A 26629-nucleotide genomic window follows, 5' to 3' on the forward strand; every position below is an offset into this window, starting at 1 on the left:
CTTCCTTCTCTTGTTATCCTTTGATGAAAGGTTTATCTAGGTAAGCTCAGGAGCAGCAAAGAACCTAGGTTCTAGCTGCTGATTGGTGGCTGCATATATATACCGATTGTCATTGGCTCACCCATGTGTTCAGTTAGAAACCAGTAGTGAATTGCTGCTCCTTCAACAAATGATACCAAGAGAATGAAGCAAATTTGATAATAGAAGTAAACTAGAAAGTTGTTTAAAATTGTATGTTCTACCTAAATCATAAAAGGAAATGTTCGGGTTTCATGTCCCTTTAAGTAGAAGACTTTTCTTTAGCTGTGTATGCATTAACATTTTGTTTGTTGCAATTGTTTTTAAATGGCCAGATCCCTCTCACCACTTGATGTAATTTTGATAAACTTTTTTCTCAGACTTTTTTTCTGGAGTAGACAAGGCTTGCTACTGCCATTTTGTTAGCAATATTTACATTGTTTTACAGTATATCACCTGTGTTGTATCCAAATAGGGGCAGATATGAAGCAGAGCTGTGCTTGTTAACTATTCTGTGTGTTCTTCCAGTTCTAAGAATTGGGAACATCCCAACTTTTCAAATTTGGGGGGTAAATGAAGTAATAAAAGTGTCTTACAATTTAATGCACAATTAAACATTTTATATTACAATCTAAAGGTGTTTAAGTAGAACTGTTAAGGTCTAGAATTGGTCATCTCTTTAAGCAAGTGAATTTAGATTTAATCTGCTTTATAATGTAAAAATATGGTGAGTGACAAGACATATATATATATATATATATATATATATATATATATATATGTATATATATATATAATTTACAGGAATTCGTACTAATACGACGTTGAGTTCCAATCTTCAAGGTCTTTGAAACAGTACTGTACTCATCGCGAGATTTTGAGAAAGGCGACTGGCGCAATTTTGTTATTCACAGTTTGGTCCGTTTACAGCATTGCAGTGCACTCCGTGTCAGGCGAATATTACTACAGTAATTGTCACTGTTTTACAGGCACGATACTGTTTTTATTGAATAGTAATTGAATATTGTACTGTACTGTACTGTACGGGAACAGGGCCCTCAATTCCCCCTGTATTTGTTTGTTTCATTTTGACAGTTGTCTTATATTATATTGTACTTTTTATCTTGCCGTCATAGTCATTGCTTTGTATATTTAAATTAACTAGTAAAAACAAAACTATATTATTGGCTTTGGATACATGAAAACATTCAGGTGGAAAAGCCATATCCAAGAGCAGAGTACTACATGGACTTCTGTTGAGATGCATCAAAATGTATACACTGATAAACCCTGCTGTCAGGTTGGCATCTATAAAGCGATCTAGACTGTACTCCGTTCTTCACTCATTCTACTATATTTTAAGCACCCAGAATAACCTTTGTGCCATTTTCTACACTCTAGAAGCCCATACAAGTTGTGGGCCCAGACATGGTTTGTATATGTACACTACAAATGGATGACATGAAAAGGCCTTATAACAAATAAACCTGTAGGGATTCTGCATAATTGACACTTTTATTCATAGCCTATGAAGTTTTACAAATAAGTTTATTTAACAATCTACCTAACAACTTACCCCGGATAACATAATATTACGTACCTAGTTAGCACATCTGTACAAATCCGTTCCTCCTAGTATTCTCTGCATCATAAAGAAGCATGAAAAAATGTTTTGTATGTTTTTGTGTTAAGGAGGATACAATTTTTAATGGATGTTCCCACAATGAATAAACCTACTTTTTGGAGTAAAGTATATTCTGCAGAGGGGGGATTGCTTTTATCAGCCAATGAGAATTAATGCTACTGTTAGAATGTTTTTTTTTTTTTACTGCACCAGATTTTAAAGGACAGTAAAGTAAAAATTAATCTTAAATGGATGGGATAGCTAATGACGTTTTAAACAACTTTTCAATTTACTTCCATTATCAATTTTGCTTATTTCCCTTGGTATTCATTCTTAAAGAGTAATCCTAAGTAAGCTCAGGAGCGTGCACGTGTCTTTAGCCATCTGGCAGCAGTGTTTGCAACATTGTTTAAAGCAATGTTATACATAATTGTAATTGCTGCTCCCATCGGATGCTTAAAGGGACACTAAACCCAAAACATTTCTTTCATGATTCAGATAGAGAATACAATTTTAAACAACATTCCATTTTACTTCTATTATCTAATTTGTTTCATTCTGTAGATATCTTTTGTTGAATAAATAGCAATGCACATGTGTGAGCCAATCATACGAGGCATCTATGTGCAGCAACCAATCAGCAGCTACTGAGCCTATCTAGATATGCTTTTCAGCAATGTATATCAAGAGAATGAAGCAAGTTAGATAATGGATGTAAATTCGAAAAGTTGTTTAAAATTGCATGTTTTTTTCTAAATCACAAAAGAAAAAATGTGTGTTTCATGTCCCTTTAAAGTGAATGTAAACTTTCACAAATTAGTTCCTGTTTTTCAAAAATACTATTAAAAACAGGGGCACTTTCATTCATGAAAATTTACATTGGAGCGGTTTTGTTACAATACTTACCTTTTTCTTCTTCCAAGCAGGACCAGCGATTCCCCCGTGTGCAGCTCCTCTGTACTTACGTCAGCAATGACAAATCCGGCTTCCTCCAATCATGGCGTTCCCCCCCCCCCCCAGAGCAAACATTTACTGAGGCCACGCCGTGATTGGAGGAAGCCGTTTTGTCATTTCTGTGCTAAACCCAGCATGAGAAGCGGGCGGGGGATCGCTGGTCCGGCTTGCAATAAGAAAAAGGTAAGTATTGTAACAAAACCGCTGCAATGCAAACTTTCATGAATGAAAGTGCCCCTGTTTTTAATGGTATATTTTAAAAACTGGGCACTGATTCGTGAAAGTTTACATTCACTTTAAGACAAATGCAGACGCTTAAGCTCCTATCAGTCTACTTAGATTTACTCTCCAATAAACAATACCAAAAGAACAAAGCAAGTTTAATAATCTAAGTGAATGAGAAAGTTCTTTAAAATTGCATGCTCTATCTGAATCAATCCTGAAAGTTTAATATTCCCTATAAGAAAGGAAATAAAAACATTTTTAAACAAACTTGATGAGCTGTGAACACAGCTTGATATTTAAGAAATTTGGTGCTATCAAAAAAAAATTCAATTTAGTAGTGAATTATTTTTTTTAATCTCTATATCTATGCCAAAAATACTGAATTTGCTCTGTTATACTTCTGTATGCTGCAATGATCAAACCCTACATCATTCTACAAAGTGATTGCTTAGATCAGAGCACACACCCGTTTACATTTGTTGCTTATTGGCCACAGCAAAGGAGACAAGGAACTCCAGCACCCTTTTCAAGGGGTACATCCCTGATCTGCACTTGATTTGCAAAATGTGTTTTATCTATGCCAATAAAATGACAGTGCATTTATTTTGCAATGCAGTGACTTTAATAAGCCTTTAAAGGGATATAAAAGTATATATCACCAATCAAGCACAAAATTATAAATCATTAAAAATTACATGTATACAAAATAGATATTTTAATTTTTTTCATTTTTCCATCCCTTTAAAGACAGCAAAACTTACACTTTCTAAACAATTCCCAGACCTGTTTTTTGTTAAAAATGTACAACCCCCCTCTACGTTGTGTTAGGCCACCGGATGTATCTATGACATCAGTCATGGCAAAAGCACTGCTAAGCCTTTTTTTTTTTTAAAAAAAGTTTATGTCTGAGCCAAGGATTTTAAAAGTAAAATATCTGCTACCCATTTGTGGAATGAAAATGGCTATCAGACAAACAAGGTGCTTGCTGTGACTTGTGGGTGGTCTACAAAGACCATGCTGAGCACAGAATACAGTTTTGTAACCTCTTACTCCAAAAAAAAAGAGAAAATAAGTGACATCAGTTCTTAAGTTGTGAATTCCTCATTGAGGCAAGAAGAATGGATAACAATTTGCGCGTACGATTTGTTGGAGTTTTTTCTAAGCCCGGCAGGGGAGCAAATCCATTGAAACACAGGGACCATTACAAAATAATATCCAATAGAAACACTGGAACAAGACAAAATAATACCCAATTCTTATATGGGGAGGACTTAATACAAGACAAAAATTATATTAATTAAAGGGACATGAAACCCAAATTGGTTTCCTTTACGATTCAGATTTCAAATAACTTTCAAATGTATTTATTTTATCTAATTTGTTTTGTTGTCTTTGTATGCTTTGTTGAAAAGTAAGCATAGGTAGGCTCGAAAGCTGCTGATTGGGGGCTGCACAGATATGCTTTCATTGGCTTTTAGCTAGCTCCCAGTAGTGCATTACTGCTTCTTCAACAAAGGGTACCAAAAGAATGAAGCAAATTAAATAATAGAGGTAAACTAAAAAGTTGTTTAAAGTTGTATGTTCGATCTGAATCAAGATAGAAAATTTTGGGTTTCATGCACCTTCAAGTTATAACTCAGAAGTGGTCAATGGTAGTGAAAATATTTTTTTTTATTTATTCAGCGGGTTCTACCATTTAGAAATGCAATAATAATGCAGTTAATTTTAGCAGTAAGGTACGTTTTTAGTATTCTCACCAGTCTCCAAACAAAACCCTCAATTACAAAAGTATTTTGGCTCCATATTGAGATAATTTGTGTTTGAAGAATATTAAAGTAAAAAAACTATAATACATATGAAAGGGGACTAATTAATATGCATACTGAAAAGAGTTACCTTAAAGGGACATAAAATACAAATTTTCTCTTTCAAGATTCAGATAGAGCATGTGATTTTAAACAGCATTCCAATGTACTTCTATTATATAATTTACTTTGTTCTCTAGGTATCTTTTGTTGAAAAGTATACATTTGGCAAAATGTACCATCATTGCAGGTGGAGAGATTTGCGAGTAGTGAAACTGTCGGCCTGTAATCACCACTTGCGATGTTGCATTGTGCGGCAAAATGTAACATTGCACAAGAGGTTTCTTGTGCAATGCCGCCCCCTGCTCAGACGCAACTAATTGCACTAGCGCAGGGCATGTCAATCACCCCAAAGTGTTAAAGTAATTAAGGTGGTGGAGAGGAAAAGGCAGTTACCTATTTTTTAAATATTTGGCAGCAGTCTCGCTTATGTAATCCTGTCCTAATAGCTGCAAACGCCACCTCATAAATCAAGCCAATATATAGGCTCAGGAGCAGCAATGCACTACTGGGAGCTGATTGGTGGCTGCACATATATGCTTCGTCATTGGCTTACCTGACATGTTCAGCTAGCTCCTAGTGAGAAAAGAGAGGGAGATGCAGATAGATAAACAAAGTAACGACAGGAAATAGGTGAAAATGAGAGGGAGAGGAAAAGGGAGCCAAACAGAATGTAAGTAGAGTGAGACTGCTGCCAGTATACCTGGTATGTACGTGTATCTATCTATCACCTATCTACCTACCTATGTATAAATATATATATATATATGTGTGTGTGTCTATCTAAATATCTTCTATCTATCTTATCTCTCTATGAATCAATCTATCTATCTTTTATTTATCTGTCTGTCTAAATATCTATCTTTCTATCTATCTATCACCTATCTACCTACATATATATATATGTGTGTGTGTGTGTGTGTGTATCTCTCTATCTAAATATCTTCTATCTATCCATCTATCTATCTCTCTAAATATCTATCTTATATCTATTCATCTATCAATGTATCCATCTATCAAAATATCTATCTTCTATCTATCTATCTATCTTAGCTCTCTATCTATCATTTATCTTTCTGTCTACCAAGCTATCTCTCTATCTAGATATACATCTCTCTATGTATCTATCTCTCTAAATATCTATCTATCTTCTATCTATTCATCTATCTATCTATGTATCTATCTTCTATCTCATCAATGGAAAAAATTAATTTACTTAAAAATATCTGCATTTTCAGTTCACACACAAAACTGACAAATTTCAAAGAAATGTGTTCACTCAATCCAAAGTCACAAGCACCTGAAAATATAAATCCATGGAACTTTAAACTAGATTGTAAGTTGTGTACAGGGCTTGATATCCCCACACATTGAGTAGTTCCATATGAGTATAAATTGGACTTGAAGCTTTATATCTTTCACTAAATAAGCTATAGTAATATTTTCCACATTGTGTAATAAAAAAAAAAAAATTACAATGCTGTCTATCCCAATATAAAAAGTGATTGGTGTAAATATTTTGGAAATTTAAGGCCTTTCCACTACACTGGGACACCATTCAGAACCACAATTTATGCACCATGTTAACTTCATCAATATTTTTTACATTAAAGGTACGCTGAACAAAAAATACAATTCATGCTCCTCCCTCTAATCATGGGTGCTGCTATTATGGAGCCTAGAATACACTGCAGGTATCTGTAGGAGAATTGTTGCACATGTGCAAACAGGTCAGCGCTGAAAAGTAGTGAAAGATAGATTTCAACATGGCAGCAACCATGACTAGAGGGGGGTGGGGAATAACCTCAATACTATGCTTATAAAATGCATTGAGTGTTCAGTGTTCCTTTAAGGGAATTCCAGTATTCCAACCAATCAGAAATCAATTCCTAGAAGGGTAAGAGACCCCTCCATTTTAGAGAGAGTCATACATAGGTTTAGAGAACTGTGTGTTTAACCCCATCAAAGAGCTTAACACACAGTTAAAGTCAGCTCTGGTTCAGCAATGCACTGCTGATTGTAAGCTAACAATGGCTCAGTGTGCCCCATCACAAATTGTGTGTAGCCATCAATCACCAACTAGAGTGGAAAACACATTGGATGTTACTTTAAAGCTGTTAAATTTAAAGGGATATGAAACACAAAACTTTTCTTTCATGATTGAGATAGAGCATGCATTATTAAACAACGTTCCAATTTAGTTCTATTATTAAATTTTCTTTGTTTTCTTGGTATTTGTTGAAAAGCAGGAAAGTAAGCTCAGGGGTGTGGATGTTTTGTAAAAATGCTATACATTTGCAAGAGCAGTAGATGGCAGTAGATTTCTCTGCCATGTAGTGTTCAATACATGTGCACAGTACCTACCTAGGTACCTCTTCAACAAAGAATACTATGAAAACAAAGCAAATTTAAGAACAAAAGTAAATTAGAATTTTTTTTTTTATATAATTGAATGCGCTGTGTTAATCATGAAAGAAAAATGTTAGGTTTCATGTTCCTTTTGTTTAAATAATCAGGAAATGCTCTTAAGGCACTAATTGCTCAATGAGTATGTTGGAGCATAAGTGGACTTATGCCCTGTTGGTGGGAAAGTACAACAAAGCTGTTTTATTCATTCCCCCCCAAAAAAATAAAAATAAATAAATTGTAATACATTTTCGAAATACCTTCTTCAAAGGGACATGTAAGCCACAATTTTCTTTCATGATTTAGGTAGAACATACAATTTTAAACACATTTGTTTATTTCTCTGGGTATAATTTGTTGACGGAGCAGCAATGCACTACTGGTTTCTAACTAAACACATGGGTGAGCCAATGACAATCGGTATATATCTGCAGCCACCAATCAGCAGCTAGAAACTAGGTTATTTGCTGCTCCTAAGCTTACCTAGATAAACCTTTCAGCAAAGGATAACAAGAGAAGGAAGCAAATTAAAAAATAGAAGTAAATTGTAAAGGTGTTTAAAATTGTATATGCTCTGTCTGATTCATGAAAGTCTAATTATGACTTTACTGTCCCTTTAAGCTAAAACAGATGGATAAATTGGCTTTAGTATCCCTTTAATTAAAATGCGGGTCCTTAAAGGTTGGAGAACCCTGCTCCTGACCTTTGATAGGTTTAGAATATCTGTAGTCAACTGGTTGGCAGAGCAGTCTGCATAAACTTGTTACCCATGACACAGTGCTAAAGCCGCATGCCCTGGCCTCTCACCTTCTGCTCATAGCTTTGCTTGAGTTCCTCTAGCTGCCGGGTATATTCCTTGGTTTGTTTTTCTCTAAGAAATTTTGAAAGACTGAGGTCTCCTTCAACTTTTTCCATCTGTGGAAAAGAAAAGAGCGTTTATGTTGAGTTTAATAAAATGGTTGTCTAAGTGATGTGCAATAAAGTGTTTAACAGGTGCGAATGGCCGGACGCATCTTCTCATGCACTGAGCTTCCTGACACTGTGCAGAATATGCTCAAACATCTGGTAACCAAGCAATTAACATTCAATGTTATGCAGTTGGCACAAACAGTTCTGCTCATTAAAGGGATATTAAGCTACAGACACTTTCTATCATGCATATGAAAGAGCAGCAATTAAATATGTTAATCACTTTCACAATGAAAACACAAATGAGCATTTCTATTTCGACACCGGTGGGCACCCTGCGTACAAGCACTGGTGGCTTCAGTCACTTATGATCTTACATTTAAAGGGAGATGAAACACATTTACATTCCCATAACATATATAATTTTCTATGTATTTTGTTTGCAGTGTAGTTTTTAAAAGGGACATACATTTTTTTTTTTTATAAACGCACATACTGGGAGGGCTTCATATTTACAAGCCTCTACATGCATGTTAATATCACACATTGCAATTGTACCAACATTAAAGGGACATAAAAATAAACAAAACGAACCGTTCTATGTCACTAGTTTATATTTTGAGTGATAGCCTTTTCTGTTTTATTGACTCCTAAATAACAGATAAAAAGGACATTAAATACCTCTTGCTTTTGTGTACCAAATCAGAGATGACAATGGCGGCTATTAAAGGAATCCTGCAATGATTTATTGTATATGGTTTTATGTAAACAAATACATAATAAAATGTATTATTATTGGTTATTTGTAGAGGGGCAAAGATTCCACAGCAAGTTTTGTGAAAAATACACATTAAATCCTCCAACAGAACTATAGAAAACAGAATTTATGCTTACCTGATATTACTTTCTCCAACGGTGTGTCCGGTCCACGGCGTCATCCTTACTTGTGGGAATATCTCTTCCCCAACAGGAAATGGCAAAGAGTCCCAGCAAAGCTGTCCATATAGTCCCTCCTAGGCTCCGCCCACCCCAGTCATTCGACCGACGGACAGGAGGAAAAAAACAAAACAGGAGAAACTATAGGGTGCCGTGGTGACTGTAGTTAGAGAAAATAATTCATCAAACCTGATTAAAAAACCAGGGCGGGCCGTGGACCGGACACACCGTTGGAGAAAGTAATTTATCAGGTAAGCATAAATTCTGTTTTCTCCAACATTGGTGTGTCCGGTCCACGGCGTCATCCTTACTTGTGGGAACCAATACCAAAGCTTTAGGACACGGATGAAGGGAGGGAGCAAATCAGGTTACCTAAACAGAAGCCACCACGGCTTGCAAAACCTTTCTCCCAAAAATAGCCTCTGAAGAAGCAAAAGTATCAAATTTGTAAAATTTGGCAAAAGTGTGCAGTGAAGACCAAGTCGCTGCCTTACATATCTGATCAACAGAAGCCTCGTTCTTGAAGGCCCATGTGGAAGCCACAGCCCTAGTGGAGTGAGCTGTGATTCTTTCTGGAGGTTGCCGTCCGGCAGTCTCGTAAGCCAATCGGATGATGCTTTTAAGCCAAAAAGAAAGAGAGGTAGAAGTCGCTTTTTGACCTCTCCTTTTACCAGAATAGACGACAAACAGAGAAGAAGTTTGTCTGAACTCTTTTGTTGCTTCTAAATAGAATTTTAGAGCACGGACTACGTCTAAATTGTGTAACAAACGTTCCTTCTTTGAAACTGGATTCGGACACAAAGAAGGAACAACTATCTCCTGGTTAATATTTTTGTTAGAAACAACCTTTGGAAGAAAACCAGGCTTAGTACGCAAAACAACCTTATCTGCATGGAACACCAGATAGGGCGGAGAACACTGCAGAGCAGATAACTCAGAAACTCTTCTAGCAGAAGAAATAGCAACCAAAAACAAAACTTTCCAAGATAACAATTTAATATCTATGGAATGTAGAGGTTCAAACGGAACCCCTTGAAGAACTGAAAGAACTAGATTTAAACTCCAGGGAGGAGTCAAAGGTCTGTAAACAGGCTTGATCCTAACCAGAGCCTGAACAAATGCTTGAACATCTGGCACAGCTGCCAGTCGTTTGTGTAATAAGACAGATAAAGCAGAAATCTGTCCCTTTAGAGCACTCGCTGATAATCCTTTATCCAAACCCTCTTGTAGAAAGGAAAGGATCCTAGGGATTTTGATCTTATTCCATAAGAATCCCTTGGATTCAAACCAGCAGATATATCTTTTCCATATTTTATGGTAAATTTTTCTAGTTACCGGTTTTCTGGCTTGAACTAGAGTATCTATCACAGAATCTGAAAACCCACGCTTTGATAGAATCAAGCGTTCAATTTCCAAGCCGTCAGCTGGAGGGAGACCAGATTTGGATGTTCGAATGGACCCTGAACAAGAAGATCCTGTCTCAAAGGTAGCTTCCATGGTGGCACCGATGACATATTCACCAGGTCTGCATACCAAGTCCTGCGTGGCCACGCAGGAGCTATCAAGATCACCGAGGCCCTCTCCTGCTTGATCCTGGCTACCAGCCTGGGAATGAGAGGAAACGGTGGAAACACATAGGCTAGGTTGAAGGTCCAAGGCGCTACTAGTGCATCCACTAGAGTCGCCTTGGGATCCCTGGATCTGGACCCGTAGCAAGGAACCTTGAAGTTCTGACGAGACGCCATCAGATCCATATCTGGAATGCCCCATAATTGAGTCAACTGGGCAAAGATCTCCGGGTGGAGTTCCCACTCCCCCGGATGGAATGTCTGACGACTCAGATAATCCGCCTCCCAGTTTTCCACACCTGGGATGTGGATCGCAGATAGGTGGCAGGAGTGATCCTCTGCCCATTTTATTATTTTGGTCACTTCTTTCATCGCCAGGGAACTCCTTGTTCCCCCCTGATGATTGATATAAGCAACAGTCGTCATGTTGTCTGATTGGAATCTTATGAATCTGGCCTTTGCTAGTTGAGGCCAAGCCCTAAGAGCATTGAATATCGCTCTCAGTTCCAGAATGTTTATCGGGAGAAGAGACTCTTCCCGAGACCATAGTCCCTGAGCTTTCAGGGATTTCCAGACCGCGCCCCAGCCCACTAGACTGGCGTCGGTCGTGACGATGACCCACTCTGGTCTGCGGAAGCTCATTCCCTGGGACAGGTGGTCCAGGGTTAGCCACCAACGGAGTGAGTCTCTGGTCTTCTGATCTACTTGAATCACTGGAGACAAGTCTGTATAGTCCCCATTCCACTGTTTCAGCATGCACAGTTGTAATGGTCTTAGATGAATTCGCGAAAAAGGAACTATGTCCATTGCTGCAACCATCAATCCTACTACTTCCATGCACTGAGCTACGGAAGGACGAGGAATAGAATGAAGAACTTGACAAGCGTTTAGAAGTTTTGACTTTCTGACTTCTGTCAGGAAAATCCTCATTTCTAAGGAATCTATTATTGTTCCCAAGAAGGGAACTCTTGTCGACGGAGACAGGGAACTTTTTTCTATGTTCACCTTCCATCCGTGAGATCTGAGAAAGGCCAGAACGATGTCTGTGTGAGCCTTTGCCTTTGAAAGAGACGACGCTTGTATTAGAATGTCGTCCAAGTACGGAACTACTGCAATGCCCCTTGGTCTTAGAACCGCTAGAAGGGATCCGAGTACCTTTGTGAAAATCCTTGGAGCAGTGGCTAACCCGAATGGGAGGGCCACAAACTGGTAATGTTTGTCCAGAAAGGCGAACCTTAGGAACTGATGATGTTCTTTGTGGATAGGAATATGTAGATACGCATCCTTTAGATCCACGGTAGTCATAAATTGACCTTCCTGGATTGTGGGTAGAATCATTCGAATGGTTTCCATTTTGAACGATAGTACTCTGAGAAATTTGTTTAGGATCTTTAAATCCAGAATTGGTCTGAAAGTTCCCTCTTTTTTGGGAACTACAAACAGATTTGAGTAAAAACCCATTCCTTGTTCCGCCGTTGGAACTGGGTGTATCAATACCATCTTTAACAGGTCTTCTACACAATGTAAGAATGCCTGTCTCTTTATTTGGTTTGAGGATAAGTGAGACATGTGGAACCTTCCCCTTGGGGGTAGTTCCTTGAATTCCAGAAGATAACCCTGAGAAACTATTTCTAGTGTCCAGGGATCCTGAACATCTCTTGCCCAAGCCTGAGCAAAGAGAGAGAGTCTGCCCCCTACTAGATCCGGTCCCGGATTGGGGGCTACTCCTTCATGCTGTTTTGTTAGCAGCAGCAGGCTTCTTGGCCTGCTTACCCTTGTTCCAGCCTTGCGTCGGTTTCCAGGCTGGTTTGGTTTGAGAGGCATTACCCTCTTGTTTAGAGGATGCAGAGTTAGAGGCCGGTCCGTTCCTGAAATTGCGAAAGGAACGAAAATTAGACTTATTCTTGGCTTTGAAAGGCCTATCTTGTGGGAGGGCATGGCCATTTCCCCCAGTGATGTCTGAAATAATCTCTTTCAATTCTGGCCCAAAGAGAGTCTTACCCTTGAAGGGGATATTAAGTAATTTTGTCTTGGAAGATACATCCGCTGACCAAGACTTTAGCCAAAGCGCTCTGCGCGTCACAATTGCAAACCCTGAATTTTTCGCCGCTAATCTAGCTAGTTGCAAAGTGGCATCTAAAATAAAAGAATTAGCCAACTTGAGTGCGTGAACTCTGTCCATAACCTCCTCATACGGAGTCTCTCTACTGAGCGAATTTTCTAGTTCCTCGAACCAGAACCACGCTGCTGTAGTGACAGGAATGATGCACGAAATGGGTTGCAGGAGGTAACCTTGCTGTACAAAAATCTTTTTAAGCAAACCCTCCAATTTTTTATCCATAGGATCTTTGAAAGCACAATTATACTCGATAGGAATAGTAGTGCGCTTGTTTAAAGTAGAAACTGCCCCCTCGACCTTAGGGACTGTCTGCCATAAGTCCTTTCTGGGGTCGACCATAGGAAATAATTTCATAAATAAAGGAGGGGGGACAAAAGGTATGCCGGGCTTCTCCCACTCCTTATTCACTATATCCGCCACCCGCTTGGGTATAGGAAAAGCGTCAGGGTGCACCGGAACCTCTAGGAACTTGTCCATCTTGCATAATTTTTCTGGAATGACCAGGTTGTCACAATCATCCAGAGTAGATAACACCTCCTTAAGCAGTGCGCGGAGATGCTCTAATTTAAATTTAAATGTCACAACATCAGGTTCTGCTTGTTGAGATATTTTACCTGAATCTGAAATTTCCCCATCCGACAAAACCTCCCTCATGACCCCTTCAGATTGGTGTGAGGGTATGACAGAGCAATTATCATCAGCGCCCTCCTGCTCTACAGTGTTTAAAACAGAGCAATCACGCTTTCTCTGATATGCAGGCATTTTGGATAAAATATTTGCTATGGAGTTATCCATTACTGCCGTTAATTGTTGCATAGTAATAAGCATTGGCGCGCTAGAAGTACTAGGGGCCTCCTGCGTGGGCAAAACTGGTGTAGACACAGAAGGAGATGATGTAGAACTATGTCTACTCCCTTCATCTGATGAATCATCTTGGGCAACTTTACTATCTGTGGCAATACTGTCCTTACTTTGTTTGGACGCTATGGCACAATTATCACACAATTTTGAAGGGGGACACACATTGATCTTCAAACATATAGAACATAGCTTATCTGAAGGTGCAGACATGTTAAACAGGTTTAAACTTGTCAAAAAAGTACAAAAACCGTTTTAAAACAAAACCGTTACTGTCTCTTTAAATTTTAAACAGTGCACACTTTATTACTGAATATGTGAAAAAGTATGAAGGAATTGTTCAAAATTTACCAAATTTCCACCACAGTGTCTTAAAGCATTCAAAGTATTGCACACCAATTTTCAGAGCTTTAACCCTTAAAATAAAGAAACCGGAGCCGGTTACAGTTTTAACCCCTCTACAGTCCCAGCTACAGACTTTGCTGCGACTTTACCAAACCCAGGGGGGAATACGATACCAGATGAAGCCTTCTAGGAACTTTTCCAACTACTTTCAGATCCTCACACATGCATCTGCATGTCTTGCTCTCAAAAGTAACTGCGCATTAATGGCGCGAAAATGAGGCTCAGCCTACAACTGGGAAGGCCCTTCCTGACTGGAAAGGTGTCTAACACAGTGCCTGACGTTAAAAAAACGTTCCCCAAGCTTATAAGTGTGAATTACAAGCATAAACATGTATAAAATGCCCAAATAAAGCAATCGATTTTGCCCATAAAAGTGTCTACCAGTTTTATAGCCCATATTAAGCCCTTTATTCTGTTTGAGACTAAGAAAATGGCTTACCGGTCCCCATGAGGGGAAATGACAGCCTTCCAGCATTACACAGTCTTGTTAGAAATATGGCTAGTCATACCTTAAGCAGAAAAGTCTGCTAACTGTTTCCCCCAACTGAAGTTACTTCATCTCAACAGTCCTATGTGGAAACAGCAAACGATTTTAGTTACTGTCTGCTAAAATCATCTTCCTCTCACAAACAGAATTCTTCATCTTTTTCTGCTTCAGAGTAAATAGTACATACCAGCACTATTTTAAAATAACAAACTCTTGATAGTAGAATTAAAAAACTACAAGTAAACACCACATACTCTTAACCATCTCCGTGGAGATGTTGCCTGTGCAACGGCAAAGAGAATGACTGGGGTGGGCGGAGCCTAGGAGGGACTATATGGCCAGCTTTGCTGGGACTCTTTGCCATTTCCTGTTGGGGAAGAGATATTCCCACAAGTAAGGATGACGCCGTGGACCGGACACACCAATGTTGGAGAAATTGCCCTTTTCAGCTAGTGAGGATTACAGCCCAATTCTATAAAATTTACAAGCATGGCTTGAAATCAACACATTCACCATAACAGGTGCAAATCTCAATTCTCCCGAAAAAGGGCTGAACCTGGACATCCCAGTGACTGGAAAAGCTCTCAGGATTAGAGAGTATCGTAGGGGGAGAGTGAGTTTGTCACTTAGCAGCCGATGCTGATAACAGTCTTTTTTATTTTAAGTTAATACAATTACTGAGTAGGGAAATATAACTTATATATAGTCTTTTTCTGTCAGTGTAATAAGTGCATTGTGTATTTTGAAACTACATCCATTTCACAAGATAAATCAGTAAGACCTGGAGTATGTTTATACAATACAATGCGACCTGTCATAGAACATTGAGAATACCAAAGGAATGCCCCTGCCCAGCACATTCATAGAGACTGCAAAACGATTGTTATATTGAAAAAACGATCTGTATTTTGTAAATAATGGTTAAAAATGACGTGCTCTAATTTGTTATGAGCATGTAATTCTAAGACTATGGGCCGTTCACTACTCTGTGTTTAACCCCCACAAAAAGGGTTAAACATAGAGTAGAAGTACTGTTTGGGACCAGGAGAGCACTGGTTACACAGCTGAGTTGTGCGACTAGGGCTAATGATCGGATCAATGGCGTCTCAGCTTGTGACCATCAGTCCTCTGTGTACTGTAATATAATTTTCTGATTATTATGACCCTTTAAGCTGCTTATGTTATTGAGCGCTATACTGTAATATACATGCTGTTCCTTCACATACAGAAATGTAGGTACTTCACTTATACAGATCTCAAGGTAAAATCTGCCTTTCCAGAACCCTGTGAATGGCCTCGTAGCACAGACATATTATTTTACATAATCTGATTCTTGCCGTATGGCACGCACAAACATTGGATGAGTGTTGAATATGTCACAACTGGGGAAAAAAGTTTCCTTTAAAGTTGGCCAGCAGTGGTGGGGGCAAGGAGGATAAACTACAGAGCAATTTTAACCCCCTCAGGAACCGTTAAACATCCTATTTCTTATGTATGTTTCAATCTTGATAAGTTTACCATCACTTTACAGTGATATTAAATAGTATGAGACTGTAATATAAAATGTTTCATTATGTGTAGTTAAACTTTGTAATAAACTTTAAATATGTATTTTGTCCCCTTTTCCTGTAATTTAAAGGGCCACTCAATCAAAATTAAACTTTCATTATTCAGATAGAGCATGCAATTTTAAACAACTTTCCAATTTACTTCCATTAACAAAATGTGCACAGTCTTTTTATATTTAAACTTTTTGGGTCACCAGCTCCTACTGAGCATGTGCAAGAATAAGTGTGTATGCATTTGTGAATGGCTGATTGCTGTCACATGGTACTTGTATGCATTTGTAATGGGCTGATGGTTGTCACATGGTACAGGGGGAGTGGAAAAAGACATAACTTTTAAAATTGTCAAAAAAAAAATAATCTACTACTCATTTAAAGTTCAGACTTAGGCCTCTATTTATCAAAGCGTCTACTGAAAATAAGGCAGAATTCCACGTCTCAAGATCTGAAGAATTCGAGTTTTGTGACGTAACATACGATCCGGCGCTCTTAATTCAACTCTGATCGCTGCGACTAGAAAACCTCTGGAAATGTTGCGGAATTCTGTGCATTCGCCGTGTTCTTCAACACAATTAGAAGCTTTTTGAAAGTTATCAAAAAATGACCACTTACGCTTGCGTCTTATCCGACGCAGCATACATAGTTTTCAATCCGCCGCCGTAGAGGTCGCGGATGCTATAGTAGTCAATGGGAATCAGAAAACAAATCTTATGTTCGATGCTGCTAGAGTGAAGCATATCACCTAATAAAACTCAATGGAAGGCATTATTAAATATGTATACCTTATTATAAATACCATTCCCTTCCTGTAATTCAAAGTTTGTAAAAAGAAAAGCACATTCACACAAAGGATAGCAAGAGAATGAAAACAAAGCACATCAATTAAGGAGACTTAAAAAAACAACAACATATTATTGATCTACATTTAATGCATTATTAGATATAGAGATAAAAAAATGCTTTGAATGGATTATGCTCCAACTTAGCCTCTTTAAAAATCAATGATTACATATTTTGTGCACAGTTTTGCACCTAACTTGTCGCAATAATAAATATACAAAAACAAAAGAACTACATAATAGGCTCAATTAGCAGCTAGCTCCCACTATTGTAAATTAAATATTTTATTTCCTATCCCTTTCAAATAGTGATAGATCTCAAATACATATACTCCGTATATACACACACATAGAAGTTGCAAATATAACGTAATCATAGTAAAATAGTACAATTTTTACAAAACATAATTCCCTCTCCATTTTGTTAAGAGCATGTCGCTACTTGCTATCTTTAAAATTGTATTTAAAAAAACAAAATTACAATATCTATATACAATCATGTCCTAAAAAGGTATGTGCTATGTTCGTGGACTGTACTACAGATATAAATAAAGTTGGGAAAAGCCAGAATCGCTTCGACATCCATGACTGTTAACAACAGTCCGATTCTCGTACTTGACGCGCATGTTTTAGACGTTTTTTTTATAAATATGGAGAGCGTATTAAGGTCCACGGCCGCAACATATGGCGAAGTTTGGCGAGCGTATTGACGCCCGCGAATGCACCATAGTTGACGCTTTGATAAATAGAGGCCTAAGATCTTTTGCATTGACTTGTTATCTTGCATTTGTTGATTATGCAAATCTACTGTGTTGACTGGTCCTTTAACTCTGAAAATTCAGTAATGGACGCCGCCATGTCTAAACTTAAGTTTTCACCTTATCTCGCTGTCCTGCTGCAAACAATTAGGGGCAGATATAAAAAAGGCAATAAAACGGACTCATAAAAACAAGGTTGTATGGGATTCCACACTGCCTTGTTTACACAATCTCTACTTTATTGCCTGGTTTATATATCTTTCACTAATTGTTCTCCACAGAAGACAGAGATAAACAGAAAACAATTTCAAACGTGGCAGCACCCATTACTTAATCGAATCTAGAGTACTTTATAGAAACTAAACAAACTTTTACCCTTATATTGGTTAAAGGGACAGCCAAGACCAAAAAAAACTTTCATGATTCAGATAAGGAATGCAATTTTAAACAACTTTCCAATTTACTTTTATCACCAATTTTGCTTTGTTCTCTTGGTATTCTTAGTTGAAAGCTAATTCTAGGAGGTTCATGTGCTAATTTCTTAGACCTTGAAGACTGGCTCTAATCTGAATGCATTTTAACCACTAGAGGGCATTAGTTCATGTGTTTCATATAGATAACATTGAGCTCATGCACGTGAAGTTACCCTGGAGTGAGCACTGATTGGCTAAAATGCAAGTCTGTCAAAAGAACTGAAATAAGGGGGCAGTTTGCAGAGACTTAGATATAAGGTAATCACAAAGGTAAAAAGTGTATTTCTATAACAGTGTTGGTTATGCAAAACTGGGGAATGGGTAATAAAGGGATTATCTTTCTTTTTAAACAATAACAATTCTGGTGTTGCCTGTCCATTTAAACAACTAATATGGTAAAAATCACAGCTACATATTATTACAAGGCTAGTTTTCACTTTGAATAACAGAATTTATGCTTACCTGATAAATTACTTTCTCCAACGGTGTGTCCGGTCCACGGCGTCATCCTTACTTGTGGGATATTCTCTTCCCCAACAGGAAATGGCAAAGAGCCCAGCAAAGCTGGTCACATGATCCCTCCTAGGCTCCGCCTACCCCAGTCATTCGACCGACGTACAGGAGGAAATATGCATAGGAGAAACCATATGATACCGTGGTGACTGTAGTTAGAGAAAATAATTCATCAGACCTGATTAAAAAAAACCAGGGCGGGCCGTGGACTGGACACACCGTTGGAGAAAGTAATTTATCAGGTAAGCATAAATTCTGTTTTCTCCAACATAGGTGTGTCCGGTCCACGGCGTCATCCTTACTTGTGGGAACCAATACCAAAGCTTTAGGACACGGATGAAGGGAGGGAGCAAATCAGGTCACCTAAATGGAAGGCACCACGGCTTGCAAAACCTTTCTCCCAAAAATAGCCTCCGAAGAAGCAAAAGTATCAAATTTGTAAAATTTGGCAAAAGTGTGCAGTGAAGACCAAGTCGCTGCCTTACATATCTGGTCAACAGAAGCCTCGTTCTTGAAGGCCCATGTGGAAGCCACAGCCCTAGTGGAGTGAGCTGTGATTCTTTCAGGAGACTGCCGTCCGGCAGTCTCATAAGCCAATCGGATAATGCTTTTAAGCCAAAAAGAAAGAGAGGTAGAAGTTGCTTTTTGACCTCTCCTTTTACCAGAATAAACAACAAACAAAGAAGATGTTTGTCTGAAGTCTTTAGTAGCCTCTAAATAGAATTTTAGAGCACGGACTACGTCCAAATTGTGTAACAAACGTTCCTTCTTTGAAACTGGATTCGGACACAAAGAAGGTACAACTATCTCCTGGTTAATATTTTTGTTGGAAACAACTTTCGGAAGAAAACCAGGCTTAGTACGCAAAACCACCTTATCTGCATGGAACACCAGATAGGGCGGAGAACACTGCAGAGCAGATAACTCTGAAACTCTTCTAGCAGAAGAAATTGCAACCAAAAACAAAACTTTCCAAGATAATAACTTAATATCTACGGAATGTAAGGGTTCAAACGGAACCCCTTGAAGAACTGAAAGAACTAGATTTAGACTCCAGGGAGGAGTCAAAGGTCTGTAAACAGGCTTGATTCTAACCAGAGCCTGAACAAACGCTTGAACGTCTGGCACAGCTGCCAGCCTTTTGTGAAGTAAAACAGATAAAGCAGAGATCTGTCCCTTCAGAGAACTTGCAGATAATCCTTTCTCCAAACCTTCTTGTAGAAAGGATAGAATCTTAGGAATTTTTATCTTGTTCCATGGGAATCCTTTAGATTCACACCAACAGATATATTTTTTCCATATTTTATGGTAAATTTTTCTAGTTACAGGCTTTCTAGCCTGAATCAGGGTATCTATTACAGAATCTGAAAACCCACGCTTTGATAAAATCAAGCGTTCAATCTCCAAGCCGTCAGTTGGAGGGAAACCAGATTCGGATGTTCGAATGGACCCTGAACAAGAAGGTCCTGTCTCAAAGGTAGCTTCCATGGTGGAGCCGATGACATATTCACCAGGTCTGCATATCAAGTCCTGCGTGGCCACGCAGGAGCTATCAAGATCACCAAAGCCCTCTCCTGATTGATCCTGGCTACCAGCCTGGGAATGAGAGGAAACGGTGGGAATACATAAGCTAGGTTGAAGGTCCAAGGTGTTACTAGTGCATCTACTAGAGTCGCCTTGGGATCCCTGGATCTTGACCCGTAGCAAGGAACCTTGAAGTTCTGACGAGAGGCCATCAGATCCATGTCTGGAATGCCCCATAATTGAGTTATTTGGGCAAAGATTTCCGGATGGAGTTCCCACTCCCCCGGATGGAATGTCTGACTCCTCAGAAAATCCGCTTCCCAATTTTCCACTCCTGGGATGTGGATTGCAGACAAGTGGCAGGAGTGATCCTCCGCCCATTGAATTATCTTGGTCACTTCCTCCATCGCCAGGGAACTCCTTGTTCCCCCCTGATGGTTGATATATGCAACAGTCGTCATGTTGTCTGATTGAAACCTTATGAATTTGGCCTTTGCTAGTTGAGGCCAAGCTTTGAGAGCATTGAATATCGCTCTCAGTTCCAGAATGTTTATCGGGAGAAGAGATTCTTCCCGAGACCATAGACCCTGAGCTTTCAGGGGTTCCCAGACCGCGCCCCAGCCCACCAGACTGGCGTCGGTCGTGACAATGACCCACTCTGGTCTGCGGAAGCTCATTCCCTGTGACAGGTTGTCCAGGATCAGCCACCAACGGAGTGAATCTCTGGTCTTTTGATCTACTTGAATCGTCGGAGACAAGTCTGTATAATCTCCATTCCACTGTCTGAGCATGCACAGTTGTAATGGTCTTAGATGAATTCGTGCAAAAGGAACTATGTCCATTGCTGCAACCATCAATCCTATTACTTCCATGCACTGCGCTATGGAAGGACGAAGAACAGAATGAAGTACTTGACAAGAGCTTAGAATTTTTGATTTTCTGACCTCTGTCAGAAAAATCCTCATTTCTAAGGAATCTATTATTGTTCCCAAGAAGGAACTCTTGTTGACGGGGACAGAGAACTTTTTTCTTTGTTCACTTTCCATCCGTGAGAACTGAGAAAGGCTAGGACGATGTCCGTATGAGCCTTTGCTTTTGACAGAGACGACGCTTGAATCAGGATGTCGTCCAAGTAAGGTACTACTGCAATGCCCCTTGGTCTTAGAACCGCTAGAAGGGACCCTAGTACCTTTGTGAAAATTCTCGGAGCAGTGGCTAATCCGAATGGAAGTGCCACAAACTGGTAATGCTTGTCCAGAAAAGCGAACCTTAGGAACTGATGATGTTCCTTGTGGATAGGAATATGTAGGTACGCATCCTTTAAATCCACCGTGGTCATAAATTGACCTTCCTGGATGGTGGGAAGGATCGTTCGAATGGTTTCCATTTTGAACGATGGAAACCTGAGAAATTTGTTTAGGATCTTGAGATCTAAAATTGGTCTGAATGTTCCCTCTTTTTTGGGAACTATGAACAGGTTGGAGTAAAACCTCATCCCTTGTTCTCCTATTGGAACTGGATGAATTACTCCCATCTTTAACAGGTCTTCTACACAATGTAAGAATGCCTGTCTTTTTATTTGGTTTGAAGATAATTGAGACCTGTGGAACCTTCCCCTTGGGGGTAGTTCCTTGAATTCCAGGAGATAACCTTGAGAAACTATTTCTAGTGCCCAAGGATCCTGAACATCTCTTGCCCAAGCCTGAGCAAAGAGAGAAAGTCTGCCCCCCACCAGATCCGGTCCCGGATCGGGGGCCATCCCTTCATGCTGTTTTGGTAGCAGTGGCAGGCTTCTTGGCCTGCTTACCCTTGTTCCAGCCTTGCATCGGTCTCCAGGCTGGTTTGGGTTGTGAAGTATTACCCTCTTGCTTAGAGGATGTAGAATTAGAGGCTGGTCCGTTTCTGCGAAAGGGACGAAAATTAGGCTTATTTTTAGCCTTAAAAGACCTATCCTGAGGGAGGGCGTGGCCCTTTCCCCCGGTGATGTCTGAAATAATCTCTTTCAAATCAGGACCAAACAGTGTTTTACCCTTGAAAGGGATGTTAAGCAATTTTGTCTTGGAAGACACATCCGCTGACCAAGACTTTAGCCAAAGCGCTCTGCGCGCCACGATAGCAAACCCTGAATTTTTCGCCGCTAATCTAGCTAATTGCAAAGCGGCATCTAAAATAAAAGAGTTAGCCAATTTAAGTGCTTGAACTCTGTCCATAACCTCCTCATACGATGATTCTTTATTGAGCGACTTTTCTAGTTCTTCGAACCAGAAACACGCTGCCGTAGTGACAGGAACAATGCATGAAATTGGTTGTAGAAGGTAACCTTGCTGAACAAACATCTTTTTAAGCAAACCCTCTAATTTTTTATCCATAGGATCTTTGAAAGCACAACTATCTTCTATAGGAATAGTAGTGCGTTTGTTTAGAGTAGAAACCGCCCCCTCGACCTTGGGGACTGTCTGCCATAAGTCCTTTCGACTATAGGAAATAATTTCTTAAATATAGGGGGAGGAACAAAAGGTATGCCGGGCCTTTCCCACTCCTTATTTACTATGTCTGCCACCCGCTTGGGTATAGGAAAAGCATCGGGGGGCACCGGAACCTCTAGGAACTTGTCCATCTTACATAATTTCTCTGGAATGACCAAATTGTCACAATCATCCAGAGTAGATAATACCTCCTTAAGCAGTGCGCGGAGATGTTCTAATTTAAATTTAAATGTTACAACATCAGGTTCAGCTTGTTGAGAAATTTTTCCTGAATCTGAAATTTCTCCCTCAGACAAAACCTCCCTCCTGGCCCCTTCAGATTGGTGTGAGGGTATGTCAGAACAGTTATCATCAGCGTCCTCTTGCTCTTCAGTGTTTAAAACAGAGCAATCGCGCTTTCTCTGATAAGAAGGCATTTTGGATAAAATGTTTGCAATAGAATTATCCATTACAGCCGTTAATTGTTGCATGGTAATAAGTATTGGCGCACTAGATGTACTAGTGGCCTCTTGTGTGGGCAAAACTGGTGTAGACACAGAAGGGGATGATGCAGTATCATGCTTACTCCCCTCATTTGAGGAATCATCTTGGGCAATATCATTATCTGTGGCATCATTGTCCCTACTTTGTTTGGACACTATGGCACAATTATCACATAAATTTAAATGGGGAGAAACCTTAGTTTTCATACATATAGAACATAGCTTATCTGATGGTACAGACATGTTAAACAGGCTTAAACTTGTCAACAAAGCACAAAAAACGTTTTAAAATAAAACCGTTACTGTCACTTTAAATTTTAAACTGAACACACTTTATTACTGAATATGTGAAAAAGTATGAAGGAATTGTTCAAAATTCACCAAAATTTCACCACAGTGTCTTAAAGCCTTAAAAGTATTGCACACCAAATTTGAAAGCTTTAACCCTTAAAATAATGGAACCGGAGCCGTTTTTACATTTAACCCCTATACAGTCCCAGCTATCTGCTTTGCTGAGACCCAACCAAGCCCAGAGGGGAATACGATACCAAATGACGCCTTCTATAAGCTTTTTCAGTGGTTCTTAGCTCCTCACACATGCATCTGCATGCCTTGCTCTCCAAAAACAACTGCGCATTAGTGGCGCGAAAATGAGGCTCTGCCTATGACTAGAAAAGGCCCCCATCTGAAAAAGGTGTCCAATACAGTGCCTGCCGTTTTTTAAAACAATCCCCAAGATTATAATAACTATTAAGAGTTATAATCTGCAAAATATGCTTAGCAAAGTAATCGTTTTAGCCCAGAAAAATGTCTACCAGTTTTTTAAGCCCTTATGAAGCCCTTTATTCTTTTACTTAATCTAAGAAAATGGCTTACCGGTCCCCATAGGGGAAATGACAGCCTTCCAGCATTACATAGTCTTGTTAGAAATGTGGCCAGTCATACCTCAAGCAGAAAAGTCTGCCAACTGTTTCCCCCAACTGAAGTTACTTCATCTCAACAGTCCTGTGTGGAAACAGCAATCGATTTTAGTAACGTTTGCTAAAATCATCTTCCTCTTACAAACAGAAATCTTCATCTCTTTTCTGTTTCAGAGTAAATAGTACATACCAGCACTATTTTAAAATAACAAACACTTGATTGAAGGATAAAAACTACATTTAAACACCAAAAAACTCTTAACCATCTCCGTGGAGATGTTGCCTGTGCAACGGCAAAGAGAATGACTGGGGTAGGCGGAGCCTAGGAGGGATCATGTGACCAGCTTTGCTGGGCTCTTTGCCATTTCCTGTTGGGGAAGAGAATATCCCACAAGTAAGGATGACGCCGTGGACCGGACACACCTATGTTGGAGAAATATCATTATGTGTAGCATGTATTTACTATTAATATCCCTTTAAGGAATAGTAAACACTTTGAGATTTTGTATCAAATGTTTAGTTATGCATGAAGAAACAACTTTGCAATATATTTGAATTATTTATTTTGCCCCTGAAAATAGAGCAATTTCTAATACTCAGACCTTAACATGCACCGGTTGACGCCTCAATGCTAACTCTGCTACATATCTGTCCCTAATGGGCTTTATTTGATGATAACTGCAAAACAAACTTTATGACTGTGACTAGTCTTGTTGTTTGTGGGCTAAAGCCCAGATTGGTTCCTCCAAATAAGGCAAATGGTGGGTGGGATTTGCCTATTGAAAAATAACTGCAGTAAAAATGCTGTTAATTTGTTTTAAATGTTTTAGACTTAGCTGATATGTTAATTTATAGCAGCACAACAGAAATGCCTTGTAAATGCAAAGTGTTAACTGTCCCTTTAATATGAAGTGAAAAACCTTTACCTCACATTTTGTCAGGACAAAAATTTGCTTTCCTAAACATGATATAAATAGGTAAGTAGTTTTTTTTATAGTTATATCCCTTTAAAGTGATGGTGAATTAAACAGTTTCATAACATGTGAGTAGCAAATGTATAGAATTTTAAGCTATACTGCTAAGTTGTTGTTTATTTAAATTCCTATCCGAACACTTTAAAATACTTGTTTTATTGACGTTGTTCTTTGTATCCTCTGCCCCGTTTCCTTCCTGTTATGTATCTGTGTGGCATAGAGAGCGCTCCCCCCCTATGCAAGGCAAGGTAAACGCATGCGCATATGTGAAAGGTTTCTTTTTTTTTTTTTTTAAAGTTGAGTGCCGTATGGCTAAGCATATCATTGGCTAACGTCACTAATAGAGAGAAAAAAAAAAACTTTTAACAGAGGTGGCCAGAGCGGGGTATTAGAAAATATAAGGATATACAGACGTACCTCGCATATATTGCGGGTTTCGTTCCAGACCACCGCAATAAAATGAATATAGCAATAAAGTGAATATAGCAATAAAGTGAGTCACACTAATCTTTTGTTTCCCAGTGCATATAGAAGTTATATTTACACTATACTGTAATATATAAAGTGTGCTTTAGAATTATATCTAAAAAACAATGTACAAAAATGTAAAAAATACTTTATTGTTAACAAATGCTAACCATCATCTGAGCCTTCAGTAAATCGTAATTTTTTTGCTGGTGTGTGTATGTATGTATGTATGTATATATGTATATATATATATATATATATATATATATATATATATATATATATATATATATATGTGTGTGTGTGTATTTATATGTTTATATATGGGAAAGATGACCCTGATAGACTTGCTCGACACAGGGTTGCCAAAAACCTTCAATTTGAAAAAAGAGCAATATCTGTAAAGCACAATAAAGCGAAGCGCAATTAAATGAGGTATGACTGTACAGTATATTAGCTAGGAATTAATTAACCTGCATATTAGTTTTGAAAAAATATTTCAAATCTGTTTTCAACGGATATTGAATTTACCATCAATTTAAGATAAAAAAACAAAACAGTCTGCAGTCTGTAGTTTGAGGGTCATACAAACATTATATTTAGCTATATCTATAACTACCGATCCAGATTTCTGCATAATGTTCTATCTTTGCTATGCCTGTATATATTTAAATGTTTGTCATGGATATTTAAATGCTTATTAATTCAACACTTCTAAGTACCTATTCTGTATATACTTCAGCAACAGCTAGGAAATCTAGTAATGATTGCAACGGCTCTGGTCTCTAATGAGCTGCCTGCTGGTAATTAATAGTTTGCCGTCTTGTAATACAACAGAATGTGGCACAGCCTTCTAGCAGAAAGTGCTTTTATTGGATTTCACTACGTACCTATTTAAACATAACAATTAGATTAAAAGGAGACCAACTGTTTGCACTGGTGAATTTCCTCATACAATATTTGTCCAAGACATTCCACAAGTCACTGCTTTGAACATTATTTTTTATTAGGGCCACACACCCTCTCTTTAAGTTTGCGCTAAATATATTTAACCTTTTGCTTGCTAGAAAGGGCTGTGGGCCTCATTATATAATGTGTTGCAGCTACAGCACAAAGAGTTAAGAAGTAAGCTGTAACATCTTAACCCCTTAATATTGCATGATTAAATGTTCTTAGCAAATGCTATGCGCAGAAGGGATTTTAGATGAATCTCATTACACAGACATATATCTTAGTGAACATCTGTCACACAT

At 38.7% G+C, this 26629-nt stretch overlaps 1 protein-coding gene across 1 annotated transcript in view; it reads right to left on the minus strand.

The window, feature by feature from the left end:
* Positions 1-26629, minus strand: part of CEP112 (centrosomal protein 112) — a 1492843-nt gene that overhangs the window by 625653 nt on the left and 840561 nt on the right. Inside the window, exon 21 of the mRNA XM_053707805.1 lies at positions 7900-8007. Within this exon, the coding sequence (XP_053563780.1) occupies positions 7900-8007 (108 nt within the window). The remainder of the gene's footprint in view (positions 1-7899; positions 8008-26629) is intronic.

Source organism: Bombina bombina, chromosome 1 (genome assembly GCF_027579735.1).
Source record: "Bombina bombina isolate aBomBom1 chromosome 1, aBomBom1.pri, whole genome shotgun sequence".
In the NCBI taxonomy this organism is placed as follows: Eukaryota; Metazoa; Chordata; class Amphibia; order Anura; family Bombinatoridae; genus Bombina; species Bombina bombina.